Here is a 25592-nt window from a genome sequence, read left to right on the forward strand (position 1 = left end):
GTGTTAAAGGCTGTCACTTGTAATGTGGGAGAAAGGGTTTTAAATTGGATAAAGAAACTGTGTTCTGTAAAAGAATTTAAATATTCTTTGAAGAAAGAATTGTTTTAATGTACTGTCAGGATACACCGAACTGGTCAAGGCCAACTCCTCTGCAAAGGATGTTGAAATGAAAGTAGCTCTTGAGATAAGCGGTGCCAGACTGCCTGTGGCTTCACTTGCCATAAAAGATCTCTGAATCAAAGAAGAACAAAGGTTTATTGGCCTCGTGCCAAATTCATAGATTGGCCACAGCCTGCATTGGAGGGCAGGGGGGAGGCACAATGTGAACTGTGAGAAGGAACAACTGTGGGCTGCATATCATGTGGCAGGTCAGCTCAGGTAAGGGAGCATGTGCCGGAGCAGTGCGTCACTGTGTCCACTTTCCGCTGGTACTCCAGGGGCCTCCATCTGGCCATCCCCCAGGCAGATGCCTGGTCCATCCCCATCTCCTTGAGATGCCGATCAACCTGATGCAACCATGAGGAACGTGGTCAGCCCATTGGCATCCTCCACTCACGAGGCTCCCTCACTGAGAGAATCTGGTGAGCAGGATCAGCGTCAGGAAAATGAGACACATGTCCATACAGCCGCAGCTGATACTCACGGACTATGTAGGTAACAAATCTCATTTGAGTCTCTCTCAGCAACCGCTCCTTGGACACAAAGTCCGACAAGTAATAGCAAAGGATTCCATGAAGAGACCCGGTACAAAAGAAATTAAGTCGCTATCTCAGATCCCTGGTCAGAGTCCAAGTCTCACATCCGTAGAGCAAGACTGGAAGCACCAATGACCTAAAGACTCGGACTTTCATCCATCTGCATAGGTACCGACAGTGCCACACCCCATGATCCAGTGAATCCATGACTCCCGAGGCCCGACCCAGACGTCTGTTGACCTCTGGCTCACAACCATCAGAGACATGAATATCACTGCCAAAGTAAGTGAATCTCTCCGTGACCTCAATGAACTCACCACAGACAGAAACAGACATGATGGCAGCATCGAAGATGTCAATGAAAGCCTGGATCTTTGTTTTGACATTTTTTGACACATAATTTTTTGACAGTTTTGACAAAGGAAACACATAATCCCAGTGACTCTGACTCCTCATTTAGCACCTCGAGGGCCCCGAAAAGGATATCTAGAGTCTCCACAAAGACAACTGCATAATCTGCGAAATGAAGGTTAGAGATCTTGATATTCCCAAACAATGCACTGCAATTTGATCTATCTGAAATCCTCCCCAGAATCCAGGCCATACAAGTGCTGAAAGGTGTGGGGGCCAGTAACAGCTGGAAATAAGTCAGAGATGGTATCACCACATCTCACAGCACTCAGTACCGGAGTATAGCTCAGACTTCAGATTGATAAGTTTTGGTTTTACTCCACGAAGACCAAGAATCCTCCAGAGGGCATCCCGATTCATTGAATCAAACACTTTGCAGAGATCAACAAAGACTGCAAGCAGCCCCTGCTGAAACTCTTGTCTGCATTCGGTGAGGACCCGAAGAGCAAGGTTATGGTCAATCGTTGACCTCTTTTGTATAAAGCCTGACTGCGCTCGATGCTGGTGCTCAAACAGATGGTGGCGAACCCTATCAAGAATTATCCGAGCAAAGTCCTTGCCTGGCACTGAGTGCAGTGTCATCCCTCGGGAGTTGCTGCATTCCTGGCGATCACCCTTCCATTTCCAGAGAGGAACAACAAAGCCCCTCTTCCAGTAGGTTGGGATGATGCCTGTTTTCCAGGCAGAGAACAGAACTGCATGCTACAACACAAGTACAGCAGTTCCAACAGCCTTGAGAAGTTCAGCATGGATCCGACAGATCCCAGGAGCTTCAACCCACTTCAACCGGTTCAGCGCAGCCTATGTTTTCACAAACGAAGGAGGATCACAGGAGATTGGAGGGTCAGCAATAGGGATAGGAATACCCCTGTCATCCAACTCAGAAGCTGGTGGATCGGCCTGGTACAGCTCCTCAAAGTAACCGGCCCAGCAGACCTACACTTCAGACTCCTCTGTCAAGAGCCTACCACCCACCACTCTCTACTCTAAATGCAGTACACTGAGGGACAGGCTTGGAGGAACTCAATGCGCAAATTCTCCTGTAAGCAGCATGAAAATCACAAGACCACAGGTGATGCTCTACCCCCTCTCAGATTCCTCACACATCCGTCTCCTTGTCCACCCTCAGCGCACGTACACTTTACGGCTCAATTCCCTAAATAGCTCAGCTCTGCCATTCAGGATGGCCCTGCGACTCTGGTCAATGATATCAGTGTCCCTTGAGAGACAAAATTATTCTTTGCCCAACAGTGAGTTCCAAGACATCCACTGGCAACATAAAGGACAGTGGTCGTGAAGGCACTCCACAACTCTTCAGGATTCCCAAAAGCACCCAGACCGCAAAACTCCACTCAGCCGAATCACAAACTCCTCAGCTACCCTCTCATCCTTGAGCTTGCCAACATTCAGCCTTGGCTGGAACGGTACCATTCTGCCGGATTTAAGCTAAAACTTCAGAGTTGCTCCAACAAGCCTGTGGTCGGTATAGAGGAACAGAGCATTCGGGTAGACCCTGCAGTTCTGGACTATCCTCCAGCAACCATCAAAGAGTACATGGTGAGTCTCCTTTGCCACACCATCAGCGTTGGAATACCAAGTCCAGCGATGAGCCTGTGGGTGCTAGAACCATGAACTAACCTTAGACCATGACTTCATGCAACGTCATGGAACTTAGTGCTATTCTGGTTCACAGTTCCAGATTCATGGGGACCAACACATGTCTCATGAACATCCCTATCAGTTTCAGTCAATGCATTGAAATCTCCAAAGACTAGAAGTCTATCTCGCCTGAGGCACTGATCAACCACAAACTCGAGCGTGGCATAGAATGTGTCCTTCACGGTGAGATCACCTGCTGCACTCAGAGCATTTCCAGAGACCAGAGAAACGACACCCAAGGAGTGATGAATCCTCCGGCTCATAATACACTCATTGACCCGTGTTACCTCAATTATCATTGGAGTGAGCTTTTTGGACACAGCAACAACAATTCCTTGGGCATGGTAACCATCAGAGAAACCAGACGAATCGTAGGTGTAACCACCCACCATGCTTTTGCCGCAATCCTGTCTCCGAACCTCAGAGAGTGCTGCAATATCGATGTCCAAACGCTTGAACTCAGATGATAACAGAGACAGGTGATCATCCTCTCTTTGGGATTGGACATTCCAGGCACCCACCCAAAGGGATCAGCTCAGCTCAACCCAAGGAGACCACCTTCTGGTGGACGACACCTCAGCACCAGCCTGACACACACTACCACAATCTGACTCGTGAAGGTTATCCCGTGGTTTTCCTCCTATCCTCAAAGAGTGGGAGTTCCGAAGGCTTTGCCCCAATCCTGTCATCTGGTGAGCTGCCCTGCAGAGGGCAGCTGCACAGGATGTTCTCCCACGGAGGGATTTTCAGATTTCTTTGTTGTATGTTTTGCGGAATGAAGGGTTTTACGGTGACCAGAGTGCAAATCCTGCCACTAACCTCCGAAACAAAGGTAACCCAACTGCAGGAGGATGTCTGCAGACACAGTTGGGCACTAGATATGTTTAGCCGTTGGCTCACAAGGAGCTCCTCCGTCATTTGACAGGTTTTGTTTTTAATCCTGCTGGGTGTACATATCCATACTCCCTCCTCACCTGGTGGGGAAGATGGATTAGCCGCCAACAACCTGACCATGAAACAGGTTAGTACAGGTTTACATGGTACCTGTAGCAAGTCACAGATGTAATCTGACCTGACCAGACAATGTTGCAGAATTCATTTTTAAACCGGCACAACCAGTAAAGGCGGAATTGGGAGTGCTGCATGCAAACTGGGACTAGTTCTGTGACTCAAAAGTCTTGATTAGAGATTGAGCTTCACCCTGCGCTCAAAGCTTGCCACTCTTACCTAATGGCTGACCACGACTTGAGAAATCTACTGCCTTGCTGTAGTCTCAGAGAGGACTTCCATGCAGGTATCTTCTCGCCGGCTGCATTGAGACAGCATCGTGCCTGTTCCTTCACTCCCTCCTCACTGGTTGCCAAGTACCGTGGTCCTTAACAATGTGCAGTTAAATAATTATACGTCAATCAGCTTTATCTGTGGACTCAGGTTCATTTGCACACTTCAGTGATGCCAAGCTTACCCTCTGAGGACTTGCAACGCGACTGGCCGGTCATACTTCAACCTGTGTACACCCAGTAGGCAAGAAAGTTTTGAATGTGTTCACAGCTGACCCTTCATCCATTTGGAACCTGCTGAAGTTTATTTTACGAACTGGTTACCTGAGATAAGGTACCACTTCGAAAGTCGTGAGTTAATTCCTAACTGCATTGACATCTGTTGCATTTTTACTTTATAATTTGTGGATTTTAAAGTCATTAAGTGTTTCTTTTAATGAGTTTCAAAGTTTTAAAGTTCTGTGTAGCCATGTGGTGTAGCCATGCCCACGGGGAGGGGCATGATGATGATGCATGATGGGCGTGATGGTGGAGGAGTGGCCGTGGGGTTCGGCGAGGGATATGAGGTGTGCACGCCGTCTGAGGCGTCGTAGTAATTCTGGAGTCGGCCGGCTCGTGAGTGTACCGCGTACGGAATAAAGGAGAGCCGCGGGCACAGTACGCCCGCGCTCGCACTCGTGCAACACAGCCCGGCTCGACTGTTCCTCCGCTTCGTGTCTGCCTGCTAAGTATCTCCCAGTACAGTACAGTACAGTGGCGACGAGGATCGGCGGATCGGCGTGTGTAAGGGCGGTTCCAAGCTACGGAACCAAGTGTCTCACGGAACATGGCGGAAGGTCGCGGCACGGCACACGGACGTGTACCCGTGTTCGGGGGAGATGAGTTCGAGTTGTTTTCTGAACAGTTGGGTTGCTACTTTCGGGCAAATGATGTAGAGGATGAAGAGAAACGCAAGGCGATCTTGCTCGCCTCGCTATCAACGGAGCACTACCGCCTGCTGAGTGATTTGGTGGCTCCAAATAGACCCAGTGATGATATGCTATCCTTTCAGGACATCGTGACGAAAATGAAGACCCACTTGGCGCCGGAGAAGTCGTTACATCTCGCGCGGTTCCAGTTCGATCATCTCGCTAAGGGTGGCGAGGAGCGCGTTGCGGACTTCGTGGCACTAGTGAAGCATTCGGCTGTGCCTTGCAAATTCACGGCAGAGGAGCGTCCGACAAGGCTCAGAGATCGTTTTATTTCTGGTCTGCGAGACGCAAAGATGGTAGCGGCTATCCTGCGGTTAACCGACATCACATTCAACTCGGCGGTCGTGACTGCTTCGTCTGTCGAACAGACGCTCACGGATGTCCGTGCCATTGCTGGCCAGGACGCAATGAGTAGCTCCAGCTGGAGTATGGCAGCTAATCCCGAAGTCAATGCGGTAATCGCACAAGTGCCGCGAGTCACGCAGCCCGGAGTCTGAGCGGTGGCTCAAGTGCCGCAAGTCGCACGCGCGCCTGGCGGTGCGGGACGAGGGGCACCGCAGCACGATCGCACCGGGAGCGAAGGGGCACCGCAGCACGGTCGCGCCTGGAGCGAAGGGACTTTCCGCAGCTGCTGGGGGTGTGGGGGTCCGCACCTGCGACAAATGTGCCCGTATAAGAACACCGTGTGTTTGCATTGTCACAAGGTGGGACATTTGAAGCGTGTGTGTCGGATGGCGGGAGCCTCCGTTGGGGTCTTGGGTGACGAGGTGCGAGAGGACCCCAGTGACCTGGAGATCGGCCTGCAACCGGGGCCTGACAATGCCGGCGAACCAGAGCGGGAGATGCAACCAAGGTTGAGTCTGTTTTCCGTTGGTTCGGAGATGACGACGCCTTTCACGGTTGAAGTCGAAGTGAATGGCCAACCTACTGTGTTTTGCGTGGATACCGGGGCTGCGGTGTCGGTCATGGGTGAGCGGGCGGCTCGTGGTCTTCGCGGTATTCGCCTAGTCAAGACGGCCTTGTCGTTATACACGTACACCGGTGAAGCGATTGCACCGCTTGCGAGGGCCGACGTCTCAGTGCGCTACCGAGATCGACGCGCCCGGCTCTCGGTGTTCGTTGTACGAGGGGAGGGGCCCCCCCTGTTAGGTCGAGACTGGCTTGCGCACCTCGGACTGGGTCTCCGGTTCGTACCTCCAGATGTGCCGGTACTCTCTTCGAGGCCTTCATCGAGTACCGAGGGCGAGGCTCTGGCGGGCAGCGAGAGCCGTATCAGCTCTCGCGATGAGTTCCCGCGCTTCGCTCGCGATGAGTTCCCGCGCTGTGGCAAGGTTCGAGAGGCAATGCGCGTCGGTGTGGTTCAGGCAGCTTCAACAGGTGGCGGTGGGCCCGTGGCGTTAAAGGGAGTCGCGAGTCGCAGCATCAAGTCGACAACCAAGAAGCGGACTCGTGATGCGGGTTGTGGGTTGTTGTTCATGGCATATGTGTTTTTCCTTGCTCTATTGATGCAGTTTAACGTTGTTGAAATAAATGCCAGCAGTTCTCGTGTAAAAGTGGATGTGACGGAGATCATTAAATGGGAATTGGATTATGATCAATGTGATGTAGGGGCTTCAGGGACGGTGGTGGCGAATAAAAAGGTTGAGTTGGCCGTCCACTGTCCCGGGCCGCAGGTAATTGCTTTGTCATATGCTGGGATTTTATCAAAAAAGCGCGCTGTACGGAAAAATGAATTTGCGATGCTTCGAGTATTATTCGTAATGATTTATAATGAGCCTATGATTGCAGTGTGGTTTAAGTGGAGTTGCTCCTGTCTAGCGGCCGTGTGGGTCTCGGAGATCGACTCGGCACCAAGACTGGTGCCCTGGTCTGCGTTACCTCCACCTCTGATTGCGAGCACAACTCGCTGTGTTCGCTCAAGGCCGTTTGGACGGGCGTTGGCGTCTCGACTGATGGTGGTGCGTGAGTTGTTTTGGCGCATTAAATGCATGCAGCCAGCGGCGCTATTCAGCGCCCCCGGCCAAGGTCTAAGGCTGGCGCCACGACTTCCAGATAGCGGGCTGCCGGCCTCGGGATGTTTATCTACGTCGGGTCTGCCTGGGGGGAGTGGGCCGGAGGCGTTTGATGGGGCCGGAGGAGGTTAGCTCGAGAGGTCGTTACGACCTTGGCCAGAGTCATGTCAGCATGGGCCACCTGGGGGGCGTTTTTGCTGCATAATGCTGCTGTGCTTCTCATTTTGCTGCTTCATATCAGTAACGCGGTCAGACCTGACCTTTACTGCTCCACTCGCTCGCATCGACACATTATATGATGTGGTGTGCTATTTTCATTTTATTTCCATGATTATTATACGAAGTCCTTCGTGTTCTGCATGCTTCTTATAATACTGATCATTTAATAATCATACTTTTAGGAGGGAGGAGTGTGGTGTAGCCATGCCCACGGGGAGGGGCATGATGATGATGCATGATGGGCGTGATGGTGGAGGAGTGGCCGTGGGGTTCGGCGAGGGATATGAGGTGTGCACGCCGTCTGAGGCGTCGTAGTAATTCTGGAGTCGGCCGGCTCGTGAGTGTACCGCGTACGGAATAAAGGAGAGCCGCGGGCACAGTACGCCCGCGCTCGCACTCGTGCAACACAGCCCGGCTCGACTGTTCCTCCGCTTCGTGTCTGCCTGCTAAGTATCTCCCAGTACAGTACAGTACAGTGGACAGTAGGGATTAATAAATATTAGAAGGGGTAGCCGGTGAGAAATTAACCTTCATCCTTTAAAAATCGTATGAATAAATTATTGAAATATCAGCTGTTTTTTTCTTATCCTTTTCTCACCTGTGTTGTATGTCCAGCTAAAGGTGGTGTATAAGCACAAATACTGTTTGATATGGTGATATATTGGTTCACGAGTCAGTAAGTGACCACTACATTCGTTATGGGTGTGTGTCTGTCTGTCTGTCCCGAGCATAGCTCCGTGGGTTTTGATCCGATCTTGATAAAATTTTGGTGGGAGGTTTGTATCATGATCGAGTTGTGTTTTCCGGAGAATGGGCGTGCTGCGCCCAAAAAACATGCGTTTTTAGGGGGTAGCCGGTTTCAAGTTACATCTTCTCCAAGGGGGTTTGTCGAATCTGGCAGGGGTTTCGGTATTTGGTTAGCCCAATAGCACTGCATAGCCCCACGGAGCTCGAGTTTTCATTTTCGTCCCAAGGTCAAGGTCACAAGGTCACGAACTTAGAAAACGGCCAAAAAAATCAATAAATTGGGCATCGAGCTCCTCGGGTTTTCAACTGTTTCGAATGAAAGTTGGTATGCAAGTCGTGCTTTTCGAGTACTACAACTTTCATCATTTACGTTTTTCCCGATTCCCGCCAGTTTTTCCGTGGCGTCCCCTCGAAGGTCAAAAAATAAAAAAAGGCGAACCGTGTACATTGCTCGTGAACCATCGCCGTCTCCAGACTTGATACTGTTAATAGAATAAAATGGAAATTTTGAAAAAAGTATTGAATATAGCAAGCGTTTTCTGAATCGAATTGATATGAGAAACAGGATTGAATGAGACTCATCATTATTATCAGTGAAAAAGAAGATGAAGGAAGAAGAGTTTTTGTTTTCATGTAAATTGAAACTGACCCATCTATCTTCACCTTGCTCAACGATATTATACTGTTTGAAACCTTACTCAATGATATCATACTGTTTGTATATTGGGCTTGATTAGTGGTATCCCTATAGGACATTTGTGGACGCACGCATGCAGGAGCAGAGATTGGTGGAAGGCCCTGGATGGCCACTGGTTGAATGCCTCGGGTGGAAATTTGTTTGAGGTCAAGGGGCAGGAATTGAGAAAAGACACGCGAGGTGATTGTGGGAAGAGAAAGAAGGAAGGAGCCAAAAGCGACGGAGGTGGCTATGTTCCACTTTTCACACCATATCGAACATGTTAAACTTTGAAAAATGTGCAGTGTGTTTCTCTGCTGCCAAGCAGTTTAATCCTGCCAACTGTGTGTCCTTTTTGAGCCACTGCCCGTTCAGCCCACTTTGTCCTATCCCATCTGATAACTTTGCCTGCGGCTGTCTTCTCCGACTTACCACATTGCCTGCTCTGACGACTGGCCCACCTGATGTTATAATATCCATAACACTGCCCGTGTCTTGTGAGATAACTAGTCAATGAAAATATGAGGATCTAGCTTATTAAGTAGATGGTTTCGAGGAAAGTGTGGGCCAAATGCCTGTATAACCACCTCGGTCCTGATGATAGATATGCTCAGTATCCTGAACATCTGCCCCAAGGGCTGCTCTTGTTAATGGTACGGCAGGCAATTTCAAAAGAAATATGTTCAATATACTGACATAAAGACCGAAGATGATGTATGTATGTGGGGGCATATTGCCTCACCTTTCTTGGCAGAGGCATCTTGCCCAACACTTGTTCAGTTTTAATAACATTGCCAGGAATCTTTATATCAGTTGCTCGCACACTATGACAAACTCTTTAAACAAAATGGTACATTCCATGTTTTGGTGCATTCAGCTTTTAGTTGTGCAAAGAGTACATTGGTGGTCAAGAATAAAGGACTCGCACTAATGTTTGAAACTGGGATGAGGGCATTTGACTGATGATGCAAAGCCATGAAGATGCTTTGGTCGGTGTTATAAAGTTGAAATTTACTGATTCATGTGCCATACTCTTATAATACAGAGGATTGCTTCTGGCGAAGTGGTTTCTTGGAAGACTCATGGGTTTTTGCCATCATCATGGGAAGACTGGGTGGTTTGCCATCCCTCTCCCATCAGTATTTAGGGCAGGAATTTGGAAGTTGGCCATCGTGCTGGCGATAGCTCACATACTCTTCACAAAGAGCACCATGGGATCTTTAACATCCATCAAATAATGCCGGCAGACATGACGCCCAGTTTAATGTCCATCCGCGGGGATGGCACACACATTGATGAATCACCCTGCCTGTAAAACACTGGGATGACAGTTTATAGCTGGGCCAAGATTCAAACCCAGGCTAGACAGCTTAGAGGCAAGTGTGCATACCTTTAGGCCATCTTGTTAGCCTTAAAGTTTATATTTTCTCCAGAGAAAGCAACTGACCATAAAAGTCCATGTTTTACGTGTGATAGCCAGAATGCAATGCCAGAGTGTGCCATGTTTTTGAAAGACCAATCACAAGTCTGAAGGGCTTTATCGGTGTGTGTGTGTGTGTGTGTGTGTGTGTGTGTGTGTGTGTGTGTGTGTGTGTGTGTGTGTGTGTGTGTGTGTGTGTGTGTGTGTGTGTGTCCTCCATATATACAAAAGCATAAAACCTATCATCCTGAAACTTTGCATGTATACTAACAGAACTCCAAGAAAGTGCATGAGTGAAATTTGGGTGTTTGGGTTCATTAAAACACCCCTTTTGAAGATAATTAATGGCCTTATTTAATTATATCTTTTACCAGGCGCATCCGCGGCCACCTCGCGCTTTGGGGTTTTTAGGTGTCTCCTGGGTAACCTCGCAGGGGTCTGAAGCTGCCATGTTTTTTGGCCTGCTCAACCATTCCCTGATTTGGAACAGGCCGAAATGATTTCTTCACGATGAAGTTTGTTTTCAGTTTCCTCATATTACACTGAACAACAAAAATTTTTTACTGGAGATGTGTAAAGTGATTTAGACTAATTTGGGTACGCTGATTTCAAAAATCATAACCGTTTTGCTGTATCACGTCAGGATTTTCAGTAACAGAAATATTCCCATTGCCTAGAAGTCAGGATTTCAATGAAATTTACAAAAATTCATTTATTCATTTATTTCATCATGAATGCTTCAAAATTATAGAAATTACAGAAAAACTCCACTAGAATGTAATTAAAAATGCTTTAGGCATTTGGCTTTGCGTTTGTGCTGCTCTGTGTCAGTTTCACGATGCAGGAACCAGCAGAAATCGCCCATCATGTTCGGGTTGTGCCGCCCTTGGTAACGCGTCTCCATGATTGAAATCTCTTGGTGGAATCGCTCGCCGTGCTCGTCCGAGACTGCTCCCAAGTTGTCAGGGAAGAAGTTCAGGTGCTGGTGTAGGAAATGGATTTTCAGGGACATCCTGGAGCCAAGTTTCCTGAAGGACTCCAGCAGCTGCTGCACTATTTCTTCATAGTTGTCCACGCGCTCGTTCCCCAAGAAGTTGTCCATCACAGCTTTGAAGCTCCTCCACGCTGCCAGCTCTTTGGGGTTTAGAGTTGTCGGAAAAGTTTCGTCCTTCATAATCTGTCGGATTTGCGGTCCAACAAAGACACCAGCCTTGATCTTGGCCTCCGACAAGGTGTTGCCAAACTTTTCCTTGAGGTATAAAAACCCACGCCCATTCAGATCCATTGCCCGTACAAAATTTTTCATCAAGCCGAGCTTTATGTGGAGTGGTGGAAGGAAAACCTTGGCTGGGTCGACAAGGGCGACATGCTTCACGTTGTGTCGACCAGGTACATGCTCTTTTCTCTCTTCCCAATCTTTCTTCGTCCAGTGATTCTTGTCGTCTCTGCTATCCCAGAGACAAAGGAAGCACATGTATTTCGTGTAGCCTGACTGCAGCCCTAACAACAGCGCCACCACTTTCAAGTCTCCGCAGATGTGGCAGTTGAAGTCATTGTACTTGATGGAATCAAGCAGCTGCCGCATAGTCTCATAGGTCTCTGTCATGCCGAACGCATGAGCCAGTGGGACTGATGGTTTCTCGTTGCCATTGTGGAGCAAAACAGCCTTCAAGCTGTTCTTCCCCGAGTCGATGAAGAGGGCCAGTCTGCAGGATCGTGATCACACCCAAGTTCTTTCAACAGACCGTTGATGTCACTGCAGAATGTCATCGTGTCTTCCATCTCAAAGAACTCAGCCATGTCTCTGTGACGTGCTCTGAACAAGGATATCTTGGTGTTAGGTTCAAGTAGATTCCACTGCTGCAGCCTTGATCCAAGCAGCTCTGCCTTCGCCTTTGACAGCGAGAGATCTCTTACAAGATCATTTAAGTCTCCCTGGTTCAGAAGGTGTGATTCTTGAGTGTCGGGTTCAAAGGTTCATCATCACCATCCTCTTCACCACTGCTTACAGCTATGTTCTGATCAGCTGGAGGTGTTGGAACGGGGTTCTCGTCATCATGAGGCACAGGTTTACGAGCAGAGACGCAGTCAGCGTACTTGATGTGACCTTTATTCTTCTTGTTGAAGCCGGCGATGCTTGTGCAGCAGAAATAACAATCATCATGATGATTCTGCGGCTCACGCCATATCATGGGCACCGCAAATGGCATGCTCGCGCGCTTGCCCACCAACCACTGAGTCAAGGTTGTGTGACAGCTTGTGCAGCAGATGTGTGGTGCCCAGCTCTGTTCTTGGTCCCCCACCTTACACCCGAAGTAGTGAAAGTAGGCGGCCTTCATTTTCACTGCTGTAGATATACTTCGCTGTTGATCTTTTTTGGTATACCGACCACATACATAACAGAAGTTGTCAGGATGATTGGTACAGGAACGCCTACTCATCTTTATCTGAAAGAAAGAAATATAACACAAGTTAACAACAATTGTACGAACTAGACATGTTAAAGACATATGTAAATTTCATTGAAATCCTGACTTCTAGGCAATGGGAATATTTCTGTTCCTGAAAATCCTGACGTGATACAGCAAAACGGTTATGATTTTTGAAATCAGCGTACCCAAATTAGTCTTAATCACTTTACACATCTCCAGTAAAAAAAAATTTTTGAAATTTGTTGTTCAGTGTTATCGAATGCCTGTTCATCATAACTACGAATCGCTTTATACATCACTTTTGTTAGTGCTATAGTTTTCAAATTAGGAGCTTGGAGTGATTTCATTAATTATATGATACGATTTCCCACGATCTACTCTCACGGACTAATTAAAGTATATATTCGCAATATTATTTCGCTTTTGAGGATCAGATATTGTCCAGACTAAATAAGTGTCGAAATCTTGAGTGGAATCTGATCATTTAAAGAAAGAACAAGCCTTATAACGATGCCGATATACCTATTTACTTTAAACAAGCTGGCAGGCTCTGGTCCGTCCTTCTCCACATATTTACACAAGAAAATGTGAATTTTCCAAGGCATTAAACTTATATTTTTCTGCTGCTTGGAGAATTATATTCAGTGAAAATTTTTTTAGAAACGTGCCAAAATTAACCAGCTTTGTTAAGCTATATGATTGAATGCATTCACTGCAAGACCTCACGTCCTGTCAACCAGAAGGACTACTTATCCATAGCATCTGCCAGATCAGTTTCTAAATATTCGGAGCTTTCAAGAGCTGCTGTATAGGGAATCAAAGCAAATCTGGTGAAAAACGGGTGTTTTAATATAAAGTTACAACGTTTGCATGGACCGCGAACGATGTACCACGTGTCGCGTGCACAGATGAGCTGGCAACATGGCGGATTATCTGCAATGTTTATTTCACGGGCAATTAAACTTTGCAATGTCTCCAGAGTTGTTCTACATTAACCAGTTACTCATTTGTGGATAAATTTATTAATTGAACGAATTCATTTTATTTCTTTTCCTGCTGCATGCACAGTGAAGACTGGCTTTGAAGTTAAAGTGACCCGATGTCATATGGGATGCAGCCACAGCCTGGCCAGCCATTCCTTAACCACTTAATTGGAGTGCATGCGTGCTTTAGCCACTTGCCGAGTGCCCGATGATCGATAACGGCACCACGCTACGTCATTCAGAGCAAGTAGTTCGTGCTCTGTCATCCTGAGCAAGTGGTTCGTGCTCCGTCATCCTGTGTGAGTGGTTTGTGCAATATCATCCTTCGTGAGTCATTCATGCTCCATCATCCTGAGCGAGTGGTTCGTGCTGGTCATCCTGAGCGACTGTTTCGTGCTCAGTCATCCTGAGTGAGCGGTTCATGCTCCATCATCCTGAGTGAGTGGTTCATGCTCCATCATCCTGAGTGAGTGGTTCGTGCTCAGTCATCCTGAGTGAGCGGTTCATGCTCCATCATCCTGAGTGAGTGGTTCATGCTCCATCATCCTGAGCGAGTGTTTCGTGCTCAGTCATCCTGAGTGAGCGGTTCATGCTCCATCATCCTGAGTGAGTGGTTCATGCTCCATCATCCTGACTGAGTGGTTCGTGCTCAGTCATCCTGAGTGAGCGGTTCATGCTCCATCATCCTGAGCGAGTGTTTCGTGCTCAGTCATCCTGAGTGAGCGGTTCATGCTCCATCATCCTGAGTGAGTGGTTCATGCTCCATCATCCTGAGTGAGTGTTTCGTGCTCAGTCATCCTAAGCTAGTGGTTCGTGCTTCGTCATCTTGAGTGAGTGTTTCGTGCTCAGTCATCTTGAGTGAGTGTTTCGTGCTCAGTCATCTTGAGTGAGTGGTTCATGCTCCATCATCCTGAGCGAGTGGTTCGTCCTCGTCATCCTGAGCGAGTTGTTCATGCTCCGTCATGCTGAGTGAGTTGTTGTGAAATAACACCCGATTTCAGAGCCGTTTGCCATATTATCATGTTTTATAAATTACTGAGCCAAATTTTTTTTCCACCTGAAACACGCAGGTGTTTATAAACATTAATGTTTGTGAACATATCCTTGAAACGTCTATATAAATGCAACTGTTAGGGTTAGGGTTAGGGCGATTTTTCGGTGAGAGCTACTCCAGATTTTTGGGTTGGATACAGTACGTACTGTAGTCGGTAATCACACTGACTCCAACCTTCTGATTCCCAAAAAATTGCTGATATCGGCCAAGAACGAGTGTGTGTGTATGTGTGCGTTGTTCATAAAGCATAACATATTCTCTCTGCTAACTCCCCTACCCCCACCTCTCTCTCTCTCTCTCTCTCTCTCTCTCTCTCTCTCTCTCTCTCTCTCTCTCTCTCTCTCTCTCTCTCTCTGTCTCTGTCTCTGTCTCTGTCTCTGGACATATATGGACATTGTTTCTCTCTGGACGTGTCCGGATGTTTCTATCCCTGGATGTGTCCAGATGGAAGTTTGTTTCTGGACGTGTCCAGGTGGGAGTTTGTCTCTGGACAACATGGCTCCGGATGCGTCTAGGCAGTGTTCTTCTCCAAATGTGTCTGGACGGGAGTTTGTCTCTGGACATGTTTGGGGGGTGTTTGTCTCTGGGTGCATCCAGGTGGTGTTTGTCTCAGGATGTGTCGAGGCAGTGTTTGTATCTGTACGTGTCCAGGCGGTGTTTGTATCCAGACACGTCTGGGTGGTGTTTGCCTCTGGACGCGTCTGGTCAGTATTTATGTCCAGACGGGAGTTTGTCTCTGGACGTGTCTAGATAGAAGTTTGTCTCCAGATGGGAGTTTGTCTCCAGATGCGTCCGGACGGGAGTTTGTCTTCTGATGTATCCGAGCAGTGTTTGTGTCCGGACGGCTTGGCTCCAGATGCGTCTGGTGGGTTTTGTTTCCAGACGTGTCCGTGTTTGTGTTTGTCTCCATCTCTCCGGGCCATGTTTTTCATATGACCAGTAGATAAAGGATCACTGTTATTCTATGCAGAATCATTTTGATGACAGTATGAATCGTAATTAATGCCTTCCCTTACACCTGAAACTCCACCTCCACCTGCCTTCCCTTCCTCTCACCTCGCAGTCTTCCCTTCCTCCACTCCTCCTCGCTCCCCCTCCCACCTCTCCCTCTCTCCTTTCCCCTCCACCTTCCCACCTTCTCCCCTCGCTGTCCCCCCCCACCACCCTATCACCCTCTTCCTCCCTCTTTTTCTCCCTCCCCACCTTTAGTACTCCCGTCAGCGAAGCGACAGGTGGTATTTGCTGGTATCAAATAAAAGTAACTACTGAACAGTGAAAGTGAAAAAAACAACTGAAAAGGAAATTAAAAACGGTTCAAAATGACAGAGCAAGGACAGATAGAGAGGAGGGGAAGGGGGAGAGGAAGTGAGGGAGAGACAGGGGATTGGGGGAAGGAGAGAGGAGTGTGGGTAGAAGAGGGGAGTCAGAGAGAGATGGGAGGAGGAGATACGGGGAGGGGAGAGAGGAGGGTGAAGAGGGGAGGTAGAGAGAGGAGGTGAGAGAGAAAAGGAGAGAGAGAGAGAGAGAGAGAGAGAGAGAGAGAGAGAGAGAGAGAGAGAGAGAGAGAGAGAGAGAGAGAGAGAGAGAGAGAGAGAGAGAGAGAGAGAGAGAGAGAGAGAAAGATAGGAGTGGGAGTGGGGAGGGAGAGAGGAGGGGGGTGGGATAGAGAGGATTGGGGGGGGGGCTGGTGGAAGAAGTTTAGTTCTGTATCCATCCTGTCCACCCCATTCCTCCCTTCCCCATTGTTTGTCCAATTTCCTCTCTATTTTGTCCTTCAACTCCACTGTTGGTATCCGCACCCTCTCACCGATGTTCCTTTTGTTCTGTTGCATCCTAATCCGTTTAGTGTTCGAGCTCTTTCATAAGCGTTGACTCTGTATACAAAAATAGTCATAGGTTGGCAACCATTGTACATGCTTGATGGGCCGAATGGTCTCTTCCTTTGTTGAAGTTTCTTGGTGGGGAAGTCATCTATTATTTCTTGTGAACCGTGGTGTCCGGACGTATGTTTGTCTGTCTCCCGGTCATGGCGGCTGCTTCGCACGCTGCATTTGAAAAGCTCAACATTCACTTTTGAAATGACATGAGGACAAGCATGAGTAATGTTGACACTGTATTTATGTATGTATGTATGTATGTATGTATGTATGTATGTATGTATGTATGTACGTACGTATGTACGCAAATACGAGTATGTAAGATGTATGTATATATCTCTTGAATAAACTTATAGGCACTGCAGGTGCACAAACTAAAAGGGCATGAAAACAAGAAAAGTAGTTATCAAAGCATTTTTACTACTCATCCTCATTAAACCCTCCAGGGAAAACGAGTATTGGGTTTGCAGGCTCACTTGCGGAGTCCGTCTACAAATTACGTCCATAAAATTCCCTTCCCCTCATCCACCGAACTCCAACCACAAACCGTCAATTACCGTTTCACCTTCTCCTTCCTCCGATTCTCTCCCACAACAATATTTCCCTATCTTCTGCATCTTTCCCTTCCTTTTCTGCTCTTTATTTCCCCCCTTTTATCGTCTCCCGATTCCTTTTTTTTTGAGTTAATCATTTGTGTGTGTGTGCATGGCGATACTTACCTAAGTATTGATTTCAAATTGCAGACCTCTGTAAAATAGTGCAAGACCCACCGATCGGCGTCAGGGGATGGAAGAACGATGGTGAAGGACAGTGTCTGTAGTAGGACAAGAAGGGAGGGAGAATGGGGGTTGATACGAGAGAGCTGATTAAACCCAATTCAATCAGAAGCTTTTGCAGGAAACCAGCACCAGCAGCCCTGGGGCGAGTAATCGTGCTTGGATGACATGAGACGAAACAGCCCCATGACCAGGGAGCTGCAACACTGAGGGAAATATGTGTCACAGGCTCCATGTGGGCTGAAAGGTCATGACTCCTACTCTGAGCTGTTAGTACAACTGATTGCTCTGATGAATAAGACTCCATGTCTGAAGCAAAATCACAAGCAAAAACGAGAAAGCATCTGAAAATGCAAAACCCGTCCGCGTCCGCTTTGGACTCGAACTAATATTTGCACTAAAATTGGACATTTTATTAGTTTGTGTTCTCCACAATCTCATAATATAAGGTTTGCTTAAGATTTGATGACAAGAGTTCAATTGGTAAAATGTTACGGCCTGGACGTAAACACTGAATGTCAATGGTGAACAAGGATTTTGATTAAAACATTTATGGCTGGTTTTCCACTTCATCGATGGCGTTATTCTTACAATCCTCTATTCTCCATTGGGAGTGGAATGAAATGTGTCAAGTTTCAAAAAAAAATTCGATCAGCAGTTTCAGATATAATATTGTTGCAGACCCAGGGTCGGGGAGAGAAGACCGCGAGGAGGGGGGAAGCTACCTTAGGTTCCCACCAGAGTCCCCAGTGTTTCTCAACCTTTTTTGTCCCACGCCCACTTTGATTTTCAAAATAATCTTCTGCCCCACAATGATTGCAGACATTACAGTACATACTAAATATGTATTCAAACAGCAAAGCTATGAAAGCGATCATATATTGATTCATTAATTCTGAATCCTCATGCCCCACCAAAATATTGCCATGCCCCACCTTGAGAAACACTGCACCAGACTCTCTGGAGAATCGCAGGCCGTCGCATAAGGCTAACTCCGTTACACGGCGGGTCGCTAATTGACCGTGAAAGCAAATAACTCAACCACGTGACTTAGGGTCTTCCTTCTAATGGAACCGGTTACTTAAAATGGTCACGTGATCTAATTACCGGGGGATACGCCCTCGGTACGCATTGTTCAAACCGGATCACCTTACCGGATCAAATGCAGCCGAGCATAACTGCCAAAGATGTACTGGCTAGAAAACAGATCGTTGGGGGATAACGTCCCGGCTGGACAAGGAAACAGACCATGCTGGACCAATGAAGGAAAAGACGAAAACGAGCTGGGAACATTTCTATACAAGCATTTATCAACAATCAGGCAAGGAATGGTATGTTGCACAGTAAATGGGGTTTATTATTATGTACAGCAGAGGATAGTAAGGGAAGTTTTGGGGTGTGACAAAAGGCAAGCAATTTACAAAAGCAGACACAGAGCAGGCTTGTCCCAAAATTTATTATATTATCCTAACTTAGGCTACGACATGCGCCATCACACACACACACACACACACACACACACACACACACACACACACACACACACACACACACACACACACACACACACACACACACACACACACACACGCGCGCGCACGCACACGCACGCACACACACACACACACACACACACACACACACACACACACAAACCCGATGACGACTATTTAGCCAGAAGGAAGGAGAGCAAATGAGAACTAACAGCCTCTCAATACCTGGCGCGGTCTACCGACCACGCAACCCAGTACGCTTTGGGGGACACTCCGCTTGAGCGAACTCACCTTAAGAGTCGCCGCGTTATCTCTTGCTTAATCACATTTCCGGAGCTCGTGGAAATGTATGCTCCCCACTGGTCCAGAAGAACGTCTGTACACACCAACCCCGAGTGCAGATGCAGCGACAGGCAGACAACGAGGTGCAGTGAAGAGAGGGCAGAGCAGAAAGGCGGAGAAGTGGGTATGGCAAACAGGCTGAAACGAGTGTGGGGCAGGCAGGTGAGAGGGAGGACAGAGAGGGTGGACGGCTTCGCGATCTGCCTTTTATAAGCTCCGGGCGAAGGGTGGGGCGACGAACCGAAGTAACGCGCCATCATCCGAATCGTGCCCATCCATTGGATCCCGGCCTCACTCTGCCAGGCTCCTCTGCCAGGCCGGAAGTGGCCTCATTCGCACATCCAGCGCGATGCGGCCCGGAGCCCTTTACCAAACTCTCGGGCCGTGTTCTGGTGATTTGAAGAGGATCGTGTCAGTCCCGCGTGCCCGTTCGGGGCACCCCCGACGACCTGCGGTTGGTACTGTTAACGTGCTTCGCCCGTCCCCACGCCACGAGGTCCGAGTGGCCTGGGCCACGCAGCACGCTCGTTTGGTGGCAAATTTCATCGATGCGGAGATGCGTGGACGCGCGGTGTGATGTTTTCCTGTGTGCGGGAGATGTTGGTGGTCGAGGTGGTGCTTCTGGTGAGCGGAGGTTGAACATGGTGAAACGCCTTGTAATGAAATTCACAGATTCGAATGAAAGGGCGCGCCATGCATGTCCTGTCTCATCGGGTGGCTGCCTGGGTGCGGTGCCTGTGTCGATTTGTATCATGGATGAGAGTAAAGGGTTGGAATGAAAATCAGGATTAAATGGCAGATTGAGATACAATTAGACCGAGCCATAAGACCCACGCAATGCACTTCGTCCCTTTAACCCATTAGACATGAGAGGAAGGTCTAACTGCACGAATACTAACGAAATAACTGCCTGGGGATCACTGTATGTTGGCTGGTGTTGTCTTAGAGGCATGCGGTTTTTCAGAACTGCAACAATAATTTATTTTTTGTATAATCCAAGATGGCTGCCATGTCACGTGACCTATGACATCAGAAATGTAATTAAAATATTCCCCATGGAGGGGGGGGGGTCGCTGCTACCCTGAAAATTTTGTCTCAATTGGACAAGCAGTTGCTGAGAACAAAAAACTGTAAAAAAAATAATAATGCAGCAAAAAAAAAAGGTCAAAAGAGGGTCAAATAATAATAATAACAATAATAATAAAAATTGAAAAAAATTTCAGATTATTAATTTGTCTTCTCCATGTTCTCATAATAAAGCATTGATGAAAAGTTGATGACAAAAGCTCAAATGGTAAAAAAAAGTTTCGGCCCAAACAGACATAGACATACAGAAGTGATTGCAAAACTACGTCTTCTGCTGTGTGGGGGACAGTCTGTCTAATAAACAAAGTAAAACCATTCTCTCCATCCAATCAGGAATCAGCGCTTATAAACTCAACTCTCTTAAATGACATTGATGGGACGGCTACTTAATGCAGACAGTTACTCAGAACGTTTCCTGGACCACGTAGACGAATCGATCGATTCAGCCAGGAAGATCTTGCACCCAGTTATATTAAGGCTATACTTTTGTCAACCACCTATGGGAATATAGTTATAACAGGTGTAATGTTTGTATAAAAAATAGCACAAACATGACATTACGGCATTATCGTTCATACAATATGAACTCGTTTGTCTGAACTTCACTGGGACATGCACGCAGGGCCTCCAGAAACGTGTAAATGGACATTCGAGAGAAGATCGTTTTCCCGGTCATCACCCCCCATCGGGTATTACTGTTGCACACGAACTTTACAATGTTGATAATGGACCTCACGGTCGATGTGCAGACCCTGTGGAGCTGCTCGTTGCAATCTCTGGGCTATGGAGAGTAATGTGACTTAACAGTCAATGGAAGCGGTAATTGCTCGAACAAGCACAGATTAAAAAAAAAATTTTGTATACCTTGTCGACGCTCGTATGAGAGCGAACACACAACGCACTGCAAGGGGGGGCACGGGACAAGAGGGGAGGGAGTGGGAAGGACAAAACAGTGGGGAACAGAGACATTAGGAGATCTGTGGAAGGGAGAGGGATAGGATGGGGAACATGGGGAATAGAAGATGGACATTACAGGAAATTTCAGGAAGGAAAGCAGGGAATTTGAAGGAGGTGGGCTTGGGTGGATTATCGGGGGAAGAAAAGATGGAGGATTTGGATGGGGGATGATAAGAGGTAGTGGTGAACAGCTGTTTTGAAGGCCTGTAAGGAAGAATGGGAAAGAATAGAGTGAGGGAGTTTATTCCAAAGGCGGGAAAAAAGAGGAATGAAAAAGTGCAGGTGAGCAGCGATTCGTGATTTTGGTAGTTTTACCAGTAGGGGGTTGTTGGCGGACATTGAGCGCCCTGCGGAAATGTGGTGGGGTCAAATCGCAGAGAGAGCAGGGGGGGTGGGGGGCGAGGCTGGAGAGGAGACGGTAGAAGACAGAAAGACCACCGATCAACCTGCGGTGATTGAGTGAGAGTCCCAAACACTCAGCCTCATTGCGGGAGATGCCAATGATCCGAAATGCCTTGGTTTCTACAGCGTGAAGCCGAGAAAGGTGGGAGGCAGGAGCACCAGCCCAGAGGGGAGAGCAGTACTCCATGAGGCTGTGGACAAAAGCTTTGTAAGTGGTCAGGAGCTCATCAGGGCCGAGGAAGGACTTTGCACGACAGAGGATTCCCAGTCGGCAACTGGCTTTGGAGGCGAGGTTTGAAATGTGGCTCTCCCAGGAAAGGTCATGGCAGATAGTGAGACCCAGAAGGACTTCTTCCAGAGGATTGTTGAGAAAGTGGATGGGGGGGGGGTTCGAAATGGTCCTTTCGAAGAGACATAGTGAGAGTGTGAGATTTGTCCGGATTGAACGACATGTACCACGTGTTGGACCAGTTTGTTATTTTATCCAGGTCTGCAGTGAGCGAAGAAGCTGCTGCTTGCCGGTCTGAGGGATGACCGATGGTACGGCAGAGGGTGGAGTCATCAGCAAAGAGATATAGAGGATTTTCCAGAGAGTCGGAGAGTTAATTTATGAAAACCAGAAAAAGAACAGGGCCCAGATCGCTGCCTTCAGGAACTCCAGCCTGGACAGGAAGAGGGGATGAAAGAACTCCATTTAGAGCCACACGGTCACTGCGACAGGAGAGGAAGTCTGCGAGCCATGAGTGGAGATGGCTTTGGATACCAAAAGAAGAGAGTTTGGTGAGTAGTGCAGGGTGCCAGACTGTGTTAAAAGCATGTGATATGTCCAGGGATACGGCTCGGATTTCATGTCCGGCATTGAGGACCTCTATCCATTGTTGGGAGAGCAGAAGCAGCATATCCAGGGTAGAGTGACCTGGTCTGAAACCAAAAGAAAGATGTTATTATAACAGATGTTATAAAGTAGAAACTACTGGCTTGGTGATTGAAGCAGGGAGGACTTCGAGGCCGAGGGAGCGGGGATTTCTCACCTGGATCATATGTGGATGGTGTATAAGGAAGAAATGCGAATCCATCGTGCAAGAGACATGTTGGTCTGTATGTCTGTGTCACAATTCTTTTTTCAGAGATGGCTGAACGGATCCTCGTCAAACTTTCAGAGAGGTTCAACAGTGAGTGCCGGGGAGGGTTTTAGGCAAAAAAAGTTGGAATGTTTGGATTTTTTTAACCGCTCTGTTACTGCCTAAGCCTTTGTAACTATGTGAAAGGTAATATAAATGATCCCTGACCATATTCCTTTGTGGGTCCAGGGAGGTGTTTTAGCTTCCCCCCCCCTCCCACACACACAAGAAGAAAAAAAAACAAAATTTGAATTCTTCAAAATCCCAACAGGATGAGAAGAGCATCGTGTAACACCAGGTACCCCTGCGAGTACTATGAAAGGAGCCATGTGTGTGTGAGTTCCACCCATTGGTTGGACAGTTCGCCTGACTCCACCCACAATTTCTATACTAACGCCACCAATTTCGGAACCCTTGAGAATTACTTTTTCTCTCAAGCAGCGCTTTTACTGTGATGCAGGTTTGCTATTATATCCGACTATATTCTCAAATTGTAAGTTGAATGGGTGACTGTGTGAGATGGCTTTCTGTGAAGTTGGGGGCGGTTTGAGGACTTTCGGGAGGAGGGTATGCACAGTGGGCGGTGGGGGGGGGATTGAAGGCTCTCTTGCAGTGAGGGGATTGATGCCTTAGGGTTGGGAGGGGAAGAGTACAATGACTTGTTGTTGGGAGGGGGGGAGGGAGAGCAAAAATGGGACAGAGTTGGGAGGGGGAGGCTGAAGCTTTTTTTGTTGGAGAGTTGTCAGAATTGCATGTGTGAGTAAAAAAAAAAAAAAATAGAAAAATTTAATTTCAGAACTTTTGGATTTTTTTATTTCGGATTTCTCATCGGTGTTATTATTTGGGTCATTCCTTCATTGTGGCAGACCAGTTCCATCACTTTGTCCGGTAACTACCCTGAGACCAAGGACCATCGATAGATTGGACGGGAAACTCCTATTAGGCATGTGTGAGCCAAATTAGAATTGTCTCCTTTCGTTAGAGGGCCTCAGAGCAACTGGATCACATGATATTTCATCGACAGACTATACTTTTTATTTTGCAGGTCTACAAGAGCTCCACATGGTTGTTGCGGTTCTTGTTTTGGAGTAAATATTTGAAATATGCCACTGTTGCTCGGACAGCTACCGGACCCCACCCACCATTGCTTAACTCCAACCCACCTTGGCACCCAAACAAAATAATATGGCCTAATATGGCCACCATATTGGTTTTCTGTTGGGCCAAAACATTCAGGTCTGTAGGCCTCTGCTGATTAGACACTGCATGGGTTTGTTGCATCAGATTTCCATTGGCTTTGTTTGGGTCGAGTGTTACTCACGATGAGGGACCACGAAAAATCGAATCATATGTGGAAGAAAAATTATTTGTGAGCTTTAATCAATGCTGTCAGCAGCGCACAGGACGTGCCTCCCTCAATAAATAGTGTTACATAATTTTTGAAATGCCCCATATTGGGGTTAAACAATCCTTGACCGTGTGACAAATTGACTCGTTCTGATATAACCTTGGGTGGCGGAGGTTGACATGGATGAGAGGTGTCAAGTTTATCTTTTAATAGCACATTAAATGTGTGTTTCCCAATCGGCGCGTTACCCGATTTTGTCGCAGGTTGTGAGCACAGTCCGGTCATTGTTGTTTCAGCAAGTCATGCGCAGACACTACCCACCCAGAGGGTGTGTACTCTGCAAGTAATATATCATGGTTTCTTTCGTATTTCTATAACTATGGAAATATATTCGATTGTTACCTTTTTGGCGTTTCATTACAAATCTGGATGTTTATGCTTTTACTTTTTATTACCTCCATGGCATCAACATTTGTAATGTTGAATTTCGTAATACTGTGCAACATTACCTCGAGGGTAGAGATTGGATTTTCGTTTATGTGGTTTGATAACAGTTCAGCGCTTGGTCATAAAAACGAAAAAGGTGCTGATCAAATGTTGACCGCTGACATTGAGGAATATATGTACTGTATACTATCTTTTTTTCATCGATTCGTGATTTCTCTAACTACTTACATTTTGACCATGGACTTGCTGATCAAAACTGTATGTATACATACATACAAACATACACACATACACATACATACCTACACCACGCTCTTTACAGAATAGAGGTGCTGTTTCAGCAATCTCTTGGTAAGAGGTAGTTTGCATCTGCCTTCCCAGAAATCTTTCAGAGTGCCGGCGATAACTCGCTTGCTTTTTGCGAAAGACACCGTGGGATCTTTAACATCCATCAACAACCAGTGCATGTAGACAAGTCCTCCGGCTTAACTTCCATCTGATCGGTGGTGAACACATTGTTCCCTCGGCTGCATGTTAAACGCCAGGATGACAGTTTACAGTCGAGTCAGGATCCCTTTACACATAGGTTCAAGACCTATCGGCTATACAGCTCAATACAGGTGGGTGTGCATGCCTAGTTGTATGATCCTATGAGCCTATACACACATACTGACATCCATGCATCGTCAGAGTTGAGCAATGACAATGTAAATACATCTTGCATTGAAAAGCGGAAACCTTGGTCTAGTCTAGGCAGGATGCGAACAGAATTTTGCATGAGTATCTATATATATGCACAGTGCAGAAGCGAAATATTAGGATTGCATAATGCAAGGGTATTGCAGTACGAAGGAGGGTGTTGGACTCCTGAGAGTGGGAAAGATTAATGCGAAACGATTTAACACTGACACAGTTTCATGGAATCGCCTTGAAATTGGTGTTGAGGTCATTCCCATATTCCACAGCCCTGGCAACACCATGTATCCCTCTGAGTGAGACTTGAAGTACCCCCCTATCCCCGCTTTCCCTTGCCCCTTCAAGGTTGAAGGGTGCATGCTTGTTCAGAGAGGAATAACATCTGTACTAATAAGTGTGTGTGTGTGTCTCCTCCATTACTCCAAAACTATAAAACCTAGCAGCTTGAAACTTTGCATGCATCCTAAGCAAACTCCGAGGAAGTGCAG

The 25592-nt window shown here is 47.3% G+C and overlaps 1 protein-coding gene across 2 annotated transcripts in view; it reads right to left on the bottom strand.

Moving 5' to 3' along the window:
* The window catches only part of LOC147023277 (uncharacterized), a 61903-nt gene that overhangs the window by 28210 nt on the left and 8101 nt on the right, over window positions 1-25592 (bottom strand). Inside the window, exons 2-3 of one of the 2 annotated variants that reach the window (XM_085888511.1) lie at window positions 17156-17250; window positions 10642-12537 (exon numbers count right to left, since the gene is read on the bottom strand). In XM_085888511.1, coding sequence (XP_085744637.1) covers window positions 10872-11696 — 825 coding nt within the window. In that variant the 5' untranslated portion in view covers window positions 11697-12537; window positions 17156-17250 and the 3' untranslated portion in view covers window positions 10642-10871. Of the gene's footprint in view, window positions 1-10641; window positions 12538-17155; window positions 17251-25592 lie in introns of those variants that run through there. The other variant, XR_015060121.1, reaches the window with a different exon arrangement.

Source organism: Eptatretus burgeri, chromosome 7 (genome assembly GCF_056783735.1).
Source record: "Eptatretus burgeri isolate ZD-2024b chromosome 7, Ebu_testis_v1, whole genome shotgun sequence".
Lineage (NCBI taxonomy): Eukaryota > Metazoa > Chordata > Myxini > Myxiniformes > Myxinidae > Eptatretus > Eptatretus burgeri.